Source organism: Rhododendron vialii, chromosome 7a, assembly GCF_030253575.1.
Source record: "Rhododendron vialii isolate Sample 1 chromosome 7a, ASM3025357v1".
Lineage (NCBI taxonomy): Eukaryota > Viridiplantae > Streptophyta > Magnoliopsida > Ericales > Ericaceae > Rhododendron > Rhododendron vialii.
The window spans coordinates 1,887,497-1,903,553 of record NC_080563.1 but is presented as its reverse complement, the minus strand read 5'-3'; the positions used below and the strand labels follow the sequence as shown (position 1 = coordinate 1,903,553).

At 37.7% G+C, this 16,057-nt stretch overlaps 1 protein-coding gene across 1 annotated transcript; it reads left to right on the top strand.

The window, feature by feature from the left end:
• The first annotated feature begins 2,562 nt into the window (after nt 1-2,562).
• On the top strand, nt 2,563-15,399 carry LOC131334907 (uncharacterized). Its single transcript, XM_058370214.1, has 20 exons — nt 2,563-2,720; nt 2,855-3,101; nt 3,626-3,682; nt 4,004-4,180; nt 5,278-5,657; nt 5,968-6,055; nt 7,086-7,097; nt 7,319-7,413; nt 7,498-7,557; nt 7,660-7,906; nt 8,383-8,457; nt 8,965-9,129; nt 9,297-9,676; nt 9,723-9,741; nt 9,848-9,929; nt 11,990-12,020; nt 12,120-12,366; nt 13,579-13,653; nt 14,099-14,263; nt 14,773-15,399. Exons 1-20 carry the CDS (start codon nt 2,620-2,622, stop codon nt 15,151-15,153), a joined length of 3,084 nt encoding a protein of 1,027 aa, XP_058226197.1. The 5' UTR covers nt 2,563-2,619; the 3' UTR covers nt 15,154-15,399.
• Nucleotides 15,400-16,057: the final 658 nt, after the last annotated feature.

The following is a 16,057-nucleotide window of genomic DNA, read 5'->3' as shown; positions in this document are numbered from 1 at the left end:
ATGTTTCTTCTAGCATGGGGCAGTTAAAGGTAAAAAAGTTGCCTAACCCTCATCCAAGAGTTTGAGATTCCCGCAGCTAATGAGAACTTATATGCAGGCATTACTAGCTTTCAGTTGACAGCCAAAGATTAACTTCATAATGGTTCTGAATCTCCTACCAAAAGGAATCTTCTCTCATGTTGGTGTAGGGTGCGTTTATCTTTTGCTAGAACCAAAAGTAGCTATGTTTGGATGGCAAGAATAAGAGAGAAGGGTTGTATGTCAAATTGCTAGTGTCAGTTATTCAAGCGGCTGGTTTCATGAGGAATTCTAGCTCCAGGGGAAACTTATCATATTTCAAGTTATCTGAACTCATCCAGTTTTTGGAAATGATAAAATTTAAGGGGGTGGTTAACATTCTTGAAAGAATGTGAGATTCTTACCAGGATGTGGTAGTCAGATCCCTACTGATTTGGATAGTATTCCAACTTGAGCAGGTAATCAAGAATCATTTCTGGTTCCAAAATGTATAATCATGACGGTAGAATCATGACCCAAATGAATGGTGATAGACTAATCACAATGAAGATGATGGTTCGCACAAGAATACGCAAGATATGCAAACACTCGATACTTTCCTGCAGTAATTGTGAACTTCTTGTAGCCTTTTGTAGTTAATTTTAGTTTGTCTCAAATTGCAGTTTCAAAATAAATATGCGCAATGAATTACTGTAAACGATTACATTCCTATGCATGTGAGACTCCCATTGGTGTTGTGGGATTCGATTCCTTCTTAGTCTAGAAAAGTGATTACGGCTTGAGTAGCTTAGATAGAACTTTCACATTTCAATTCACTTCAAGCTAACTCTTATGGTTATGATGATGGTATCAGCCAATCAAAATGATGCATAATACATATGAACTCGTATGCCTAGCCATATAAAAAAAACCAACTAGCGGGATTTTTGCTTTGAAAATGTCAAACTTATTTAATCAATTGTGCATGCCCTGATTCATTTTTTTTCCCCTTCTCATATTGCTGTTTCAGTTTATACCAAGTGAACGTGTTAAAGGAGTAATGAATGATGCTGAAGCCCTCACCGAAGATACAATAGTCGAGTTTCTCCAAGATTTCATGAGAATTCATTAGAAACCAAAGGCTGGCCCACCTTTTTCTCTGCTTATACAGTATCGAAAGCAGCTATGAATGCATATACAAGAATTCTGGCCAAGAAGTATCCAACTTTCCGCATCAACTGTGTATGCCGTGGTTATGTCAAAACAGATATAAACAACCCCACTGGTAGATTTGGTGTAGAAGAAGGTGCTGAACATCCAGTGGGATTAGCCCTGCTTCCTGATGATGGTCCCACCGGCATCTTCTTTTTTCAGAAAGAAGTATCTTCTTTTGTTGAGTGAGTATTATTACTTCCAATCTCTCAGATGAGGGTGGAAGTAAATCCTGTGTGATGCACAAAAAAAGAAAACGTGTGATATTTATGTAACCAATATTATAAACAACTTGAGCCTTGGGGTTGGTGTGATTAAACTGTATCGTGATTAGTATTGTCAGCATGCTTGTAAAATAAATATGTTATGATTGTAATGTCATACTATTATGGTTTGTACAACAAAATCTTAAAAATTCTCCGATTTGTGTGCCAGTAAACTCCGGACACATTCACACACACACTCACTAAAATGTTCTCCTCTAGATGGGTTATTGTCGACTCAACGAAACTGATGGGTTTTTACTCAATTGTATAGCTTCTTGTTCCGCCAAAGTATTGATTGGAGCAAGATAAGGTATTGATTCTGGGATCGGCTTATGTAGGTTCTTGGCATGGTTGATCTTGTTAATGTAGTCATATTATTTCAGCAGCGCCGTTATGTACAACTTGTCTGGTTTTGCTCATCTCTCACTCTTTGTACTTCTTGGAAGAGGTGAATTTTGTATTTGAGGAGTGGTTTGGCTAGTAAGTCGTTGACTGTTTATGAAAAAAATGCTATTCTCTGAAAGGCCTGCAGATATTCCCGTACACAAGGATTACTAGACTACAGGATGGATTCATAAAATAATGCTCTTGTTATACTTAAATTATCTGCAATCAAATCTTAAATTATCATTTTTGACCTTATGTGGATGTATTTGTTGTGCCCTAAGGATCATAAAACCAGACCAAAAACACACAAACACAAACGCAGATAATTTACATGGTTCCCCAAACTCGGGCACTCCACGGAGGTAAAGGTAGCATTTCTTGAAACGGAGACAAGCTTTACTGGGGAAGTCTCTCACCTCACTACACTCTCACTGATATCACTACATTGCTGACTAAAAACCTCACTACATCTGATATTTGATGGAAATTACAAAGGCCAGAGGTCTGCTTTATAGGCTTCAGCAAACCCTCTGTTCATTTCCCATGCCACTTGGAGGCCGCTTGTCTTCAATTATTCAACAGAGGTGTGCTGGTGAATAGGAGGATGGGAGCCACAAAGGCCCCTCAAGTGAATGCAACCCGTGGTTAATGAAAAGACTCCCAGTACTCGTTTATTGGGCTTTTCCAGTGCATTGATGTGGTATTCTATGTAAGGATGTCCCAAATTGTTTGTTTTCTTTGAAAAGTCAAAGAACCAATGCTGGAGAGCAGAAATAGAAGCGGAAACATTCCTCCCTCTGGCACTGTGGCACATCCTAACCTTTCAGCCATGGCAGAAACATGCGCAGCAACAAACAGGTACTTAAGTGTTTCGGTAGAATATCCACACCCAAAAAAAAAAACCAAAAAAGTTACATCTCCGTCACTCTCTCCCTAGTGCTTATAACCAGAAAATTTTTAAACACCACCTTTCTGGTTTCTTGTTTGTATAGGTATGCAGTTGTTACATGGGCCAACAAAGGACTAGGATTTGAAATCTGTAGGCAATTAGCTTCAAATGGAATCACTGTGGTATTGACAGCCAGTGATGAGAAAAGAGGTACTGAAGCTCTAGAGAAACTCAAAGGGTCTGGACTCTCTGATCGTGTGGTGTTTCATCAGCTTGATGTGGCCAACCCATCTAGTAGTGCTTCCCTTGCTGATTTTGTCAAGACCCAGTTTGGGAAGCTTGATATCTTGGTATTGTTGAAATCTCAGTTCTCAGTTTTTTCCTTTCTAATTTTTTTTTCTCTGGGTTTTGTTTGTTTTTATTTTTTGGAATTGCACTTCATATTCAATTTCAACTATCTGAGTGATTACCCATTTGTTTCACCTTATTTGGAGCTTATTAAGCTTAAAGAGTAAATTTTTGCCTGCTTAACTTTTCGAGTCTTTAGGCTTTTTGGTCATTTGCTTTTTCAACATCTAAAAAAAACTCAGAATAAGCTTTAAAAATGGACTTCAGGTATTTTTCCCCAGTAAAACTAGGTTTTAGATGTTTTGAGCTAAGTAATTTTTTTTAAAAGAAGTGGAAAGCCATGGGGAATACCTAGTCGTTGCTCATTTGTAGCCATTTGTTTGGTAAATAAACTGGATTTTTTACAGGAAAATGAAGCATCCTATGGTTTGATGAGCATTTTTGGTTGTTTGTGGAAAAAATTTCCTTCTAAATGGTGCATAATTCACTTCGATTGCTTCAGTGATTACTTCAAGAACTGTGGCAGGTGAACAATGCTGGAATTGGTGGGGCCATCATTGATTGGGATGCTGCCGCTGCTGGGGTGAGTCTCTCCTATTTTTGTTCTAACATAGAGTGCATGATAAAGTACACATCCCTTCTAATATCGAATTATGGCTGGTAATAGGCACTTAGGGTCCGTTGTTTGACTACATATGAGCATCGGATTGGACTATATATCTGAGGAGACTACATTGGTTAAAACCTTTATGGCTCGGATTAAATACTCATCGGAAAAATAGTGTGGTATTATTAATCCAATTGCTATTAATCTGATGAGGTTACATGTAATCAGTTATAAAACCCTTCACTATTAGTCCAGTTAAACAAACTTGTCGTTACTGAATTGTCTCACTTTATGCAGTCTAGAGACCAAGTAAATTGGAATGAGTTGATTACTCAGACTTACGAGTTGGCGAAAGAATGCTTGGAAACAAACTACTATGGAGCAAAAGTGATGATTGAAGCATTTATTCCCCTCCTCCAGTTATCTGATTCCCCGAGAATTGTCAATGTTTCTTCTGACATGGGAAAGTTAAAGGTACAAAAGTTGTCTAACCCCCATCCAGGAGTGTAAGATTTCCACTGCTACTGAATTCTCGAGTACAGGCATCGCTAGCCTTCATTTTTTACTTGAGAAATTGAGCTGTGTTGAAATTCATAGCAGAAGATTAACTTCATAACGAGTCTGATTCTCCTACCAAAGGGAATTTTCTCTCATAGTATTAGACTGGGGTGCTTTTATCTTTTGCTAGAACCAAAAGTAGCTATGTCATGATGGCAAGAACTAGAGAGGAGGGATGTATATAAATTTCTAGTGCCCGTTACTCAATGGGCTGGTTTCATAAGGAATTCTAGCTGTTGGGGAAAATTATCGGATTTTAAGTTATGAGAACTCAACTACTTTCAGAAAATGATAAATGTTAGATACTTGGTTAACATTCATGCAAGAATGTGAGATTTTCACGATGATATGGGAGTCAGATTCCTAATTTGGATAATATTCTAGCTTGAGCAGGTAATCAGGAATCTTTTCCTGTTCCAAAATCTCCACTCCTTTCTAACAGTTGATCAAATCACGAAGACCCAAATAAATGATGATAGACTAATTGAAAAGAAGATGGTTTGCAAAACCATATGGAAGATTTGGTGGAAACACCTCATATTTTCTTGCCATAATGGTAAACTTATTGTATCCTTTTGTAGTTAATATTAGTTAGTCTCAAATTGCTGTTTTCATATGGATGCAGTGAATTACTGTTAACTAGTAGTATTACATTCCCAGCATTGAGAGACTCCCATGGGTGACATGGGATCCAATCCCTTCATACTGGAAAAACGATCCCACTTGAGTTGGTAATTAGGAAGAACTTTCACTTTTCTATTTGTTCCAAGTTATGGAGTCATTAATTCTAGGAACATTCTCATTCCCCCTCAATGGATTCATGCCATATGAACTTATGATTATGATGATGGTTAACTAATCAGAATGATGCATACTGCATATGAACTCGTATCCGTAGCAATATCCTAAACCACCGGCAGGATTTTGCTGTCAAACTTTCAAACTTATTAAACCAGCTGTATAGGCCCTCATTAGTTTTTTTTTTCTTCTTCTTTTTCATATTGCTGTTTCAGAATATACCAAGTGAACGGGTTAAAGGAGTATTGAATGATGCTGAAACCCTCACAGAAGATAAAATAGACGAGTTACTAAACGAGTTTCTCCAAGATTTCAAGGAGAACTCATTAGAAAACAAAGGTTGGCCCGCCTTTTCCTCTGCTTATATAGTATCCAAAGCAGCTATGAACGCATATACAAGAATTCTGGCCAAGAATTATCCCACTTTCCGCATCAACTGTGTATGCCCTGGTTATGTCAAAACAGATGTGAACAACTACAGTGGTATTTTTAGTGTAGAAGAAGGTGCTGGACATCCAGTGAGATTAGCATTGCTTCCTGATGATGGTCCCACTGGCGTCTTCTATGTTCAGAAAGAAGTAGCTTCTTTTGTTGGGTGAATATTATTAGTTCCACTCTCTCAGATGAAGATGGAACTAAATCCTGTGTAATGTACCCAAAAGACAAACGCCTGTGATATTTGTGTAACCACTGTTATAAACAACTTGAGCCTTGGGGTGATTAAACTATATGGTGAATAGTACTGTCAGCATGCATGTAAGGGTTTGCTCTATGAAAATCTTTATATTTCTCAGATTCGTGTGCCAATAAACTCCAGACACATCCACACACACGTATTGAAATGTTTTCCAATTGCAAGGTTGATCTTCAATTTTTTATTTCATAAGCACTTTCCTTTTATATAGTTGTACTATTTCAGCATTTGCCATTACCTGCAACTGGTCTGGTTTTGCTCATCTTTCACTTGTCGACATCTTGGAAGAGGAGAATTTTGTATTTGAGCAGTGGCTTGGCTATGAGTGGTTGACTGCTTATGAGCAAAATGCTATTCTCATAAAGGGCTGCAGATATCCATACACAAGGATAATGGACTATATATGGAATTATGGATTGATGAATAATGCTCTTGTTATACTTAAATTATCTGCAATCATATTGTTAATTTTCTTTGTGGATGTATGGTTGGTGAATGAAACCCGTGTTGTCTTCAACAAAAAATGCAACCCATGTTATATTTTCTGTACTTGTTTAATGATTCATTTGTTGGAGTTTTTCAAAATAAAATTGGATTTTAGTTTGGAATTTTCGGAAAGGTACTAAGTGAGGATTTTGTGAAAGGTTGCTACACTTTTTCACATGAGTTGTGACTTTATATATATGGTTGTAACACCCATTAAATTGGGGTGTGTTCGTTTGGGAAAAATGTGATTATTAGGAAGGGATGTGAATCATGGGGTGCCTCCAAGAGGCATGGCCCTTTCTAATTATTTGTTTAAAGGGTGCCTACTAATGGGCATGTTCTTTCCATTAATTGTCTTCAATAGACACGACCATTTCTTATGGTTGTTTACTAGAGACACAACCTTTCATACAAGGGTGCTTATAAGTCTATAAATAGGCCATTTGTAAAGCCACTCGATGGACCGAAAAAATTCCGTACTGAATTGCTCTCTTTCTCTCTACATATTCTCTTCCTATTAATGGCAAACTAATATTTTGTTATTTCTCAAAATAGAGTATCAGTTCTTGGTTCTTTTACATTTGCTTGGCGGATATTCTGTCTGTCTTCGTTTGTGCAAACGCAGACAGAAAGAACCTAGAGTTTGGATTCGATTTATCTTGAAGACGGATTAGTTGTAACACGGTGCACACTTTCTGGTGGGGACAAATACTGTCTTTAGGAAAGCGTTCTCCTAACGCGACTCGAATGGTTTCTATCGTTTCCAGATTTTGAAGAGACGACCCCATCACTTTCATCATTTTGAAGACTGGATTTCCAACATCATTCTTGTCTGTTTTCCAGTGCACTGATGTGGTATTTTTTAACTTCTTTCAACTTCCAATCATTTTCTGTTCGGTTGGTAAGTAAAGGAGTTCATCTTTAAACTTGAAGGCCGAAACATTTTGAAGTCAAACTTCCATTAAATTTGACTTTTTTTGTTTAGTGAAGAAATATGGAATCCCAATAATGACCCTTAATCCTGACATCTGCTACTCATGTGATGAGCTTCCATTATGTTTTTATGAGTCAAACAGAAGAGGGAAAGTCGGATTCAACTGTACGTGTGGGGTTTTGTCTGTCACAATATAAAATGCAAGGGCCAAATGGGAGTTGACGTAATTTACAGGAGGTGCGAAGTGAAATGTAACCATAATAATTTGAAGGATTGCAGGTGATAAATTATGCTTAGCCAATGGAGTTAACAATGTAATAGCTTGTGGAGGATTCCTCATCCTCAAGCACATCCCAACTTGTTCACCATGGCTGAAACAAGGTACTTATTTGCTATATGGGTAGAATTTATGTTTTTCTTTAAGTCCCTATAGCTCCAAGCTTCACAAGTCAAACCCATCATTCTGTATTATTCTTTCTGTAGGTATGCAATTGTTACAGGGGCAAATAAGGGAATAGGATTTGAAATCTGTAGGCAATTAGCTTCGAATGGAATCTTGGTGGTGTTAACTGCAAGAGATGAGAAAAGGGGTACTGAAGCTATTGAGAAACTCAAGGGGTTTGGCCTCTGTGATCTTTTGGTGTTTCATCAGCTTGATGTAGCCAACCCATCTAGTATTGCTTCTTTGGCTGATTTTATCAAAACCCAATTTGGGAGGCTAGATATCTTGGTATGATTCAAAACCCAGTTCCAAGTTATTTCTTTCTTCCTTATTCTTTGAAACCTATCCCTGTTCATCTTCTATAGGAAGTCTGTATAATTGAGTAGCCATGTGAGTGTCCAGTTACTCCTTTGCATTATCTTGTCAAAATCACGTGGGTGGGTTTTGGTTTGGATCATGGTTTGTTGGGGGGGAAAAGGTAAAGGACAGATAAAGGAAGATCTCTAGCTTGAAGCATCCATCCCAGTGATTTGATAACAATATTTGGTTATCGTGATATAATTGAGCAGTTGATTGCACAATACGCAAATAAAAAAAAAAGTGGTTGCCATGAGAAGACATAGGAGTAATTTATGCACTGCTTGTTGAGTTGTAAATTGTAATGGTCTGGTCTCTTCATTTCTGTAGATATCGTTGATTTGTCTCTTCTTTCATAGTTCCAGGAGTTCTTTGAACTGATCATGAGAAAGCTTGAATTATTGCAGGTGAACAATGCTGGGATTCTGGGGGCCACGGTAGATTGGGATGCCTTTAAAATTTCACGTGATGCTGGCAGTGAGGTGAATCTTTACACATGATCCGTTTGTTCTACTGTGGATATGTATAATCTTCCCCTTTATTGAAGAGGACTATAAAATGGTTCCTAAGAATATTAAGAGCTAAAAGGGTGGATACGGGACCTAGAAGCTCGGTTAGAGTTTGAACCAAGTTATAGAATTGAATTTTCTGCAGATTCCCTTTCAATTAGAGTGGACGATCCAAATTGGTAGGATCAAGGATGGAATAATGGTTTGGTTTTAGTTTGCATTTTTGCTAGTGGTGTTCACTTGCACTTTTCCCGTTGAGATGATCACGAATTGGGCACATTTTTGCTAGTGGTGTTCACTAGTAGCCCGTCAAACAAACGGACTCTTTTGTAATATATGACACAAGGTTATTTTGTTGTTCTATTTGTTGGGGGGTGAATGGTGATGACTGATGAGCACTTCCTTTCCTATATAGAACTGTGGATGTGAGTAGTAGGCAAGACCTACCATGAGGACTTAACTGAATTGTCTCATGTTCAGATCAAAGCGAATGAAGCTATTACTCAGACTTACGAGCTGACAAGAGAATGCTTGGAAACGAACTTCTATGGAGCAAAAAGGATGATTGAAGCATTTATTCCCCTCCTCCAGTTGTCGAATTCTCCAAGAATCGTCAATGTTTCTTCTGAGCGGGGAAAGTTAAAGGTACTTTAGTAGCATAAATAGCCCTTGGTGGTTGGGAACATGAAAACTTCAAAATTTCGCTAATTTTTCGTTGTGGTCTCCCGGGAATTAGAAATTCTGTTCCATGGTCTTGAAGTTTATTGTACCCCAGTGTTTGTTGAGCTTAATTTGTCTCATAATGTTTTCAGTATATATCTAGTGAATGGGCTAGACGAGTGTTGAATGACGTCGAAGGCCTTAGAGAAGAGAGAATTGAAGAGGTATTGAACGCGTTTCTTAAAGTTTTCAAAGAGGGTTCAATAGGAACCAAAGGGTGGCCTCCTCTCTGGCCTGCCTATAAAGTATCCAAAGCTGCGTTGAACTCGTATACAAGGACTTTAGCCAAGAAGTATCCAACTTTTCGCATCAACTGTGTTTGCCCTGGTTTTGTGAAAACAGATTTAACCAACAATAACGGCAAATTGGGCGCAGAAAAAGGCGCGGAAAGTGTCGTGATGTTAGCCCTGGTGCCTGACGACGGTCCTTCTGGCCTCTTCTTTGATCGGAAAGAAGTAGCATCTTTTGTTGAATGAGTAGTGTTTGTTTCGTGATTTTCGTTGGTGATTATGTCACAGATGGTATAAACATCTTGAGGTAATCAAACTATGTGGTGAATTTTCTTGTCAGTGTGTGTGGAAAATAAAATGGCTTCCAGTGTTATACCTGAATTTTCTTATGAGTTGGTTTTCTTAAAACGAAGCCTGTAAACCCGGACACAAATGCTCACACGATCAGGCTAAATGTCTTCAGATGTCCCGAGCCGCACTATGTTAACATGCTTGGTTACTCTCCGACAAACTTCCCTTTTCTGTGTCGTAGCGATCAGTGATTCTCTGTGTTCTATATCCTATCCTTTTTCATGTGTTTTAGAATAACGACTTAGAGCAAGTACATCAGAGAATGTAAAATGCATTTTTCTTTATTTTGGAGAGAAAAAAAATCACAAAAACATGCTTGCACCATATTAGGTAAAAGATGAGGTAAAACACATTTGTAAACAGTTCATAATCATTTTTACCTAAGCATTGTTCATACTCTTTTCTTTTTTTATTGTTTCTTTATCTCTCTCCTCCCTCCTTCCTCCTTTCTCCTCTCTTTATTTTTAATATTGGAAAAAGGAAAAATTAACATTTGAATAGATAATAGGTAAAATGGATTGTGTTGGTAAAAATTGATAGCTAAAATAGATTTGTGAACTGTTCACAAGGTAGTTTACATACCCACCGATAAACTTGCTCTTACAGAAATGCACAACATATAAGACTTCAAATTAATGGAAAAATCTTACATGGGAATATTTTGTCCAACGAGAGATTCTACATACACTACATTCATCCACTATATTTTTTGTGGGGCACATCCAGGATCTCACAAAAATAAAAAAAAAATATCCATGAATTTTAAAATAATATTTTATGAAGCGCTATAAAAAATCTGTTACAGTAGATATTAGTAAGTATTATTTCTGGATTTATAGGGGTGAAATTCATCAACGCTGATTTTTTACATGACCTCATAAAATATTATTTTAAAATTTGTGAATATTTTTTTGTATTTTTAGAATCCGAAATGAACCCCACAAAAAAATATAGTGGATGAAAATAGTGTACCTAGGCATATTGGTTATAATAATGCAGATGAGGTAGGAGTTTATCTTTCAAAAAAATGAGGTGCATCAAACGGAACAAAACTAGTAGTATGTCCTTTTTTCTGAAATGCTAGTAATAGTATGTCCTATTGACATGGTATTCCATCCGTCCCGATTTGTTTGTCACTTTTTACTATTTGGGATTTTCTACAAAATTGTCTATATATTTCAATTTATAATATTTTTTATGCAATATAGATATTATTTAATAGATCTCAATTAGGTCTAAAATATGATGTTTTCAAAATTGTGTAAAACATTATAAATTATGAGATATAGATAAATTTTTAAAAGACACATATGTCGAAATTGGACAAACAAACAGGGACGGAGAGAGTAACATACTAACATTTCATCCTTCGAAGACTCTTACGAGGAAATTAGGTGCAAATCACTCCTCCCTCAACCCCTCTCATTGGACGGTAAAAGAATTTGCCTTTTCGAGACACGTATCGAATCCACACACTTATAAACAACCATATTTATTAGAGCAATTTGACTAAAACCCAAATTTGGTACTCCTATAAGATTGAGTAAAAGCATCTCCACTCTTTACTTAAATTTGGATTTGAGTAAAAACCACCAAAATTGAAGCTCCACTCCTTACTCAAACTTATACAGTACCAAATTTGTGTTTTACTCAATTTTTTCCTCAAACTTGATACTCAACCAAATCTTGTACCAAATTTGAAATGGCTATTTTTTCTCACCACTATTTACACTTTTGCCATTCAATTGAATTCCCTGCAATTTTCAACGCCGAGCCCTACCACAAATGCTTTTCGATGAATGCACCCCTGCTTTTCCAACTACATGTCTCCAATTCCTTCCATCAACCCTTGCTTTATCCTCATCACTATGAGAATAGGGGGAGGATGATATGAAAAAACAGAGCCTTAGGATTTTCGTAAAAATGCTGGCCACATAAACTCATGGTCAAAAGTTTTACACATCTCTTTCCGCTGGTCACAGAAATTTGGTGCCTCTAAACCCCTTTTGTTTTGTTTTTTCTGGAGGAACCAAAACCCAATTTTTTACGTAACTCCGGGAGAACAGAAGAAGCAGATACAAGCTTTATAGAAGGTTGAGGGGGCGTTGATTCCTCACTCTGGGAGAGAGAGAATGCAGAAGCCATGATCGGCTATGCTGTGATGCTGGTTTAGCTATGCAAGAACTGAAGCAACCATTCCTCAGGCCACTTGTCAGATATGGCAGAAACAAAAAGGTACTCCATTTGTCGTTTGGGTTAGAATGCAAATTTCATTCAGTGTCTATAAAGCTGCAAACTTTCGAGCCCATCTTCCTCTTTTTCTTCTTTCTGTAGGTATGCCATTGTTACGGGGGCAAACAAGGGAATAGGATTTGGAATCTGCAGGCAATTAGCTTCTAATGGAATCATGGTGGTATTGACAGCCAGAGATGAGAAAAGGGGTACTGAGGCTCTTGAAGAACTCAAAGGGTTTGGCCTCTCGGATCTTGTGGTGTTTCATCAGCTTGATGTAACTAACCCAGCTAGTATTGCTTCTCTTGCTGATTTTATCAAGACCCTGTTTGGAAGGCTAGATATTTTGGTATGATTGAAAACCCATTTCTCGAATTTTCTTTGTTCTTGTTTCAAAACCTATTCCAGTTATATTCTATTAGAAAATTATGTATTACTTAGTAATACGCTCTATCTCCTTTGCATTTAAGTTTCAAATTGGAGATATGGGCTGTGTTCAGATTTGTGGAGGATTATCGTGTTCCAATGTATAGCGTCCAGCCCCTCGAGTCCCTGGATTTATGGAGGGATAGGGAGCTGCTATTTTTGGTCAAATTTTATGAGAGCTTTGGTCATATATTGTCAGGGGTTACTCCTATCCAGTCCTCCCTGCGGCCTGCTCGTACACCCATTGAATGGGGATTGGTGTTATTGTTTGTTTGTGCGGAGGATTTTACTTATGGTAAGGAACAGGGCCGGCCCAAGGGATTTGGATGCCCAATGCTAAATTGTGGGGTGGTGTTCTACGTATTTTTAGAATTAAACAACAATGATAGAAATGTTTCTTTATATTACTATTTTAGACTTTATAATGCATGTTAATTGCTTTGTCACCAACAGCTAAAGTGGTTAGCTTGAATTCTACTCGACTTGGTTTTGAAACTTGGCTATTACAATAGCATTATTTTTGGAGAAAAAACATTTCAAAAGAAAAGCTACCTAGAAGACTCAAACTCGGACACTCCACATGAACAAAAATCAATTTACCACTGAGCTAGCAAACACAATTGCGTTATAAAACGAACAAATAATATATATATATATATATATATATATATATATATATTAATTTACAAATAATATTAGAGTGCCCTTAAAATTTGAATTCCCGAGGCCCAGGCCTCTTTGGCCTTAGGCCTGGGCCGGCCCTGGTAAGGAAAACGATTGGGATGAATAAAGGAAGTATTTAGCTTCTTCATTTCATTGTCCATCTTCCCATTTTATTTATATTGGTCCACAAATCCATTTTAAAAGAACAATCACCACGAACGTAGTATTTGATTCGCTCGATAGAATTATTTTAGTTGAATTTTATCATGCTTTAGTGTACAAAAAAGTAATGTCTCTCATCATCCCATGGTTCTTGAAGTTATTCAAGTGAGTTATGCTTTATTTATTAGTTATGGATGGCCTCCGAATCTCTGTTGTGATGCCTTGACTTTTCATTTTCTCGTCTTTTTTCTTTTCTCACCTCAATGAGGTATGTGCATAGATGATAGTGGGAAACCTCAAATTACCGCAGGTGAACAATGCTGGAATTGGTGGGGTTATGATGAATTCGGATGCTGTAAAAGCTTCAAGGGCCGATGCTGGCGGGGTGAGTCTTTATAAATGATTGGTTTATTTGCTTGAAAACTTACGCTTTATTCCCACTCTTTGCTAGTGAGATGGTCACAAATTAGGCACAGCTTTCTTCTTTCGAGTTCCTTAGAGTGTTACCTGAACTTATAGTCTCACTTGTTAGTTTCCGTTATCACGTTATGTAATTGTGATACTATGATGAAATTTTAGGTCCAGTGGTGATAGGCCTTGTTTTACCAATTTGATTTGCTTTAATAAAACTTGATGGTTAAAGCCTCGGAGAAGGGAGGTGTAAAATGTACTTTTTCAAATAGATGGCTAAAGCCATGGGGGGAGATTTTTGTTCAAGTAATGGATTTGTGAAGTACAGTTTCCTTCTATCATAGATCTGTGAATTTGCCTAATAGGAAAGACGTTCCAGCCTATCAAAATGACGTAACTGCATTGTCTCGCCCATGTAGTCAGGAGGCCAAACAACGATGATTCAGACTTATGAGCTGGCCAAAGAATGCTTGGAAACAAACTATTATGGAGCAAAACGGATGATCGAGGCTTTTATTCCCCTGCTCCAGTTATCTGGTTCGCCAAGGATTGTCAATGTTTCTTCTGGGATGGGCAAGTTGGAGGTACGAAATCCTTGAGTACAAGCTGTGCACCCTGCTAACAAACTTATACAGGCATTACTAGGTTGTACTTCTGACTTGGAATCTCTTGCAGAAAGGATTATCACTGTTCTTGGATGATGGTGGTTCTATCTTCCTGTAATACCTAGAAATGGCTATACTTGGATGGCAAGAACTAACTAGAAGGAATGCAAAACACATAACCAGTTACATAATTCACGTGTCAATTCAAGTGTTTGGTTTAGATAGGACTCGTCCGGGGGAAACCTACAAAGTTTCACTTTCCTATTATCCATTCCGAGCGATGGAATCATGGAGACTCGAAATGACTTTCCCTATTTTCTCCCGAAAGATTTATGCCATCTGAACGTATGGGTTATGAACATAGATGAAAACGGTGTGCATAGCCTTATTTGATCCACTTGCTGGAGATTTTATTTTCATAATCATTTTAACTGTGTGGCAGTGGCCCATTGTAATTGATCTTAGCTCGTCTCAATTTTCTGTTTCAGAATATACCCTGTGAATGGGCTAAAGGAGTGTTGAGTGATGCCGAAAGCCTTACAGAAGAGAAAATTGATGAAGTACTGAATAAGTTTCTCAAAGATTTCAAAGAGGGTTCATTAGAAACCAGAGGATGGCCTCTTTTTTTGCCTGCCTATAAAGTATCTAAAGCAGCCATGAATGCGTATACAAGAGTTGTGGCCAAGGATTATCCAACTTTCCGCATCAACTGTGTCTGCCCTGGCTTTGTCAAAACAGATATAAACAACAATGCTGGCATACTGAGTGTAGAGGAAGGGGCTGCAAGTCCCGTGAGGCTAGCCCTGCTTCCTGATGATGGTCCCACTGGCTTCTTCTTCGTTCGAAAAGAAGTATCATCTTTTGAATGAGTGTTATACTATTACTTGCTCCAATCTCTCAGGTGCAAGTACATACAACCTGTGTGCGATATGCCAGAAGAAAATCCTCTTGTTATTTATGTAACCATTGTCATAAACAGCAGGATAACTAAACCTTACGGCGAATCTTAGTGTCAGCTGCGTGGAAAGTAAATAAAATACCATTGGCAATGTCGTATTTTATGTTTTGTATTGGAAAATCTTGATATTTCTAATATGCACCTACGCTCAGCTAAATGTGTTCAGATAGATAGTTTCTTGGCCTCCAATTTTGCTTCTTGGTCTAGCTTTTATATGATTGGAGTAAGGTGAGATATTGTTTTGTGGGATTGATTTGTATAGTTTCTTGGCATGGTTGATCCTGGGGAAAGTGTCGTATTATTTCAGCAATACCGTTATCTATTGCTGGTCTGGTTTGGCTCACCTGTCATTCTTCGTACTTCCGGGAAGATAATTTTGCATTTGAATGCTTATTTAATGGCTGATATAGATTATAAGCGAGACGTTTTTTCTTTGGGAAACGGCTGCAGAAGTTTGTTGCTATATATGCTCTGCGACACTTGGGAAGGGAAGGAACCTTCTATCTGTCGAGATTTATCGAAAGCTGCCTTGAATTCATGCACAAGGATACTTGGACTATATGGTGGATTGATGAACAATGTGCTCTTGTTATAACTTTCTGCAAATCGAAATCTTAAATTCTCTTGTTTGACGCTTATGATGGATTTACAGTTGGGGAATGCAACTCATGCTCTGAAAGCACAGATTGCCCAAAATACAAAAAGACGACACTCTTCTAAACTACTACCTGCATTTGTCTAATTGTGAGCTCATTTTGCTTTACATTGACGATCGAAACTCTTAAAGTTTTAAAGCTCGTCAAGAAGATAAATCA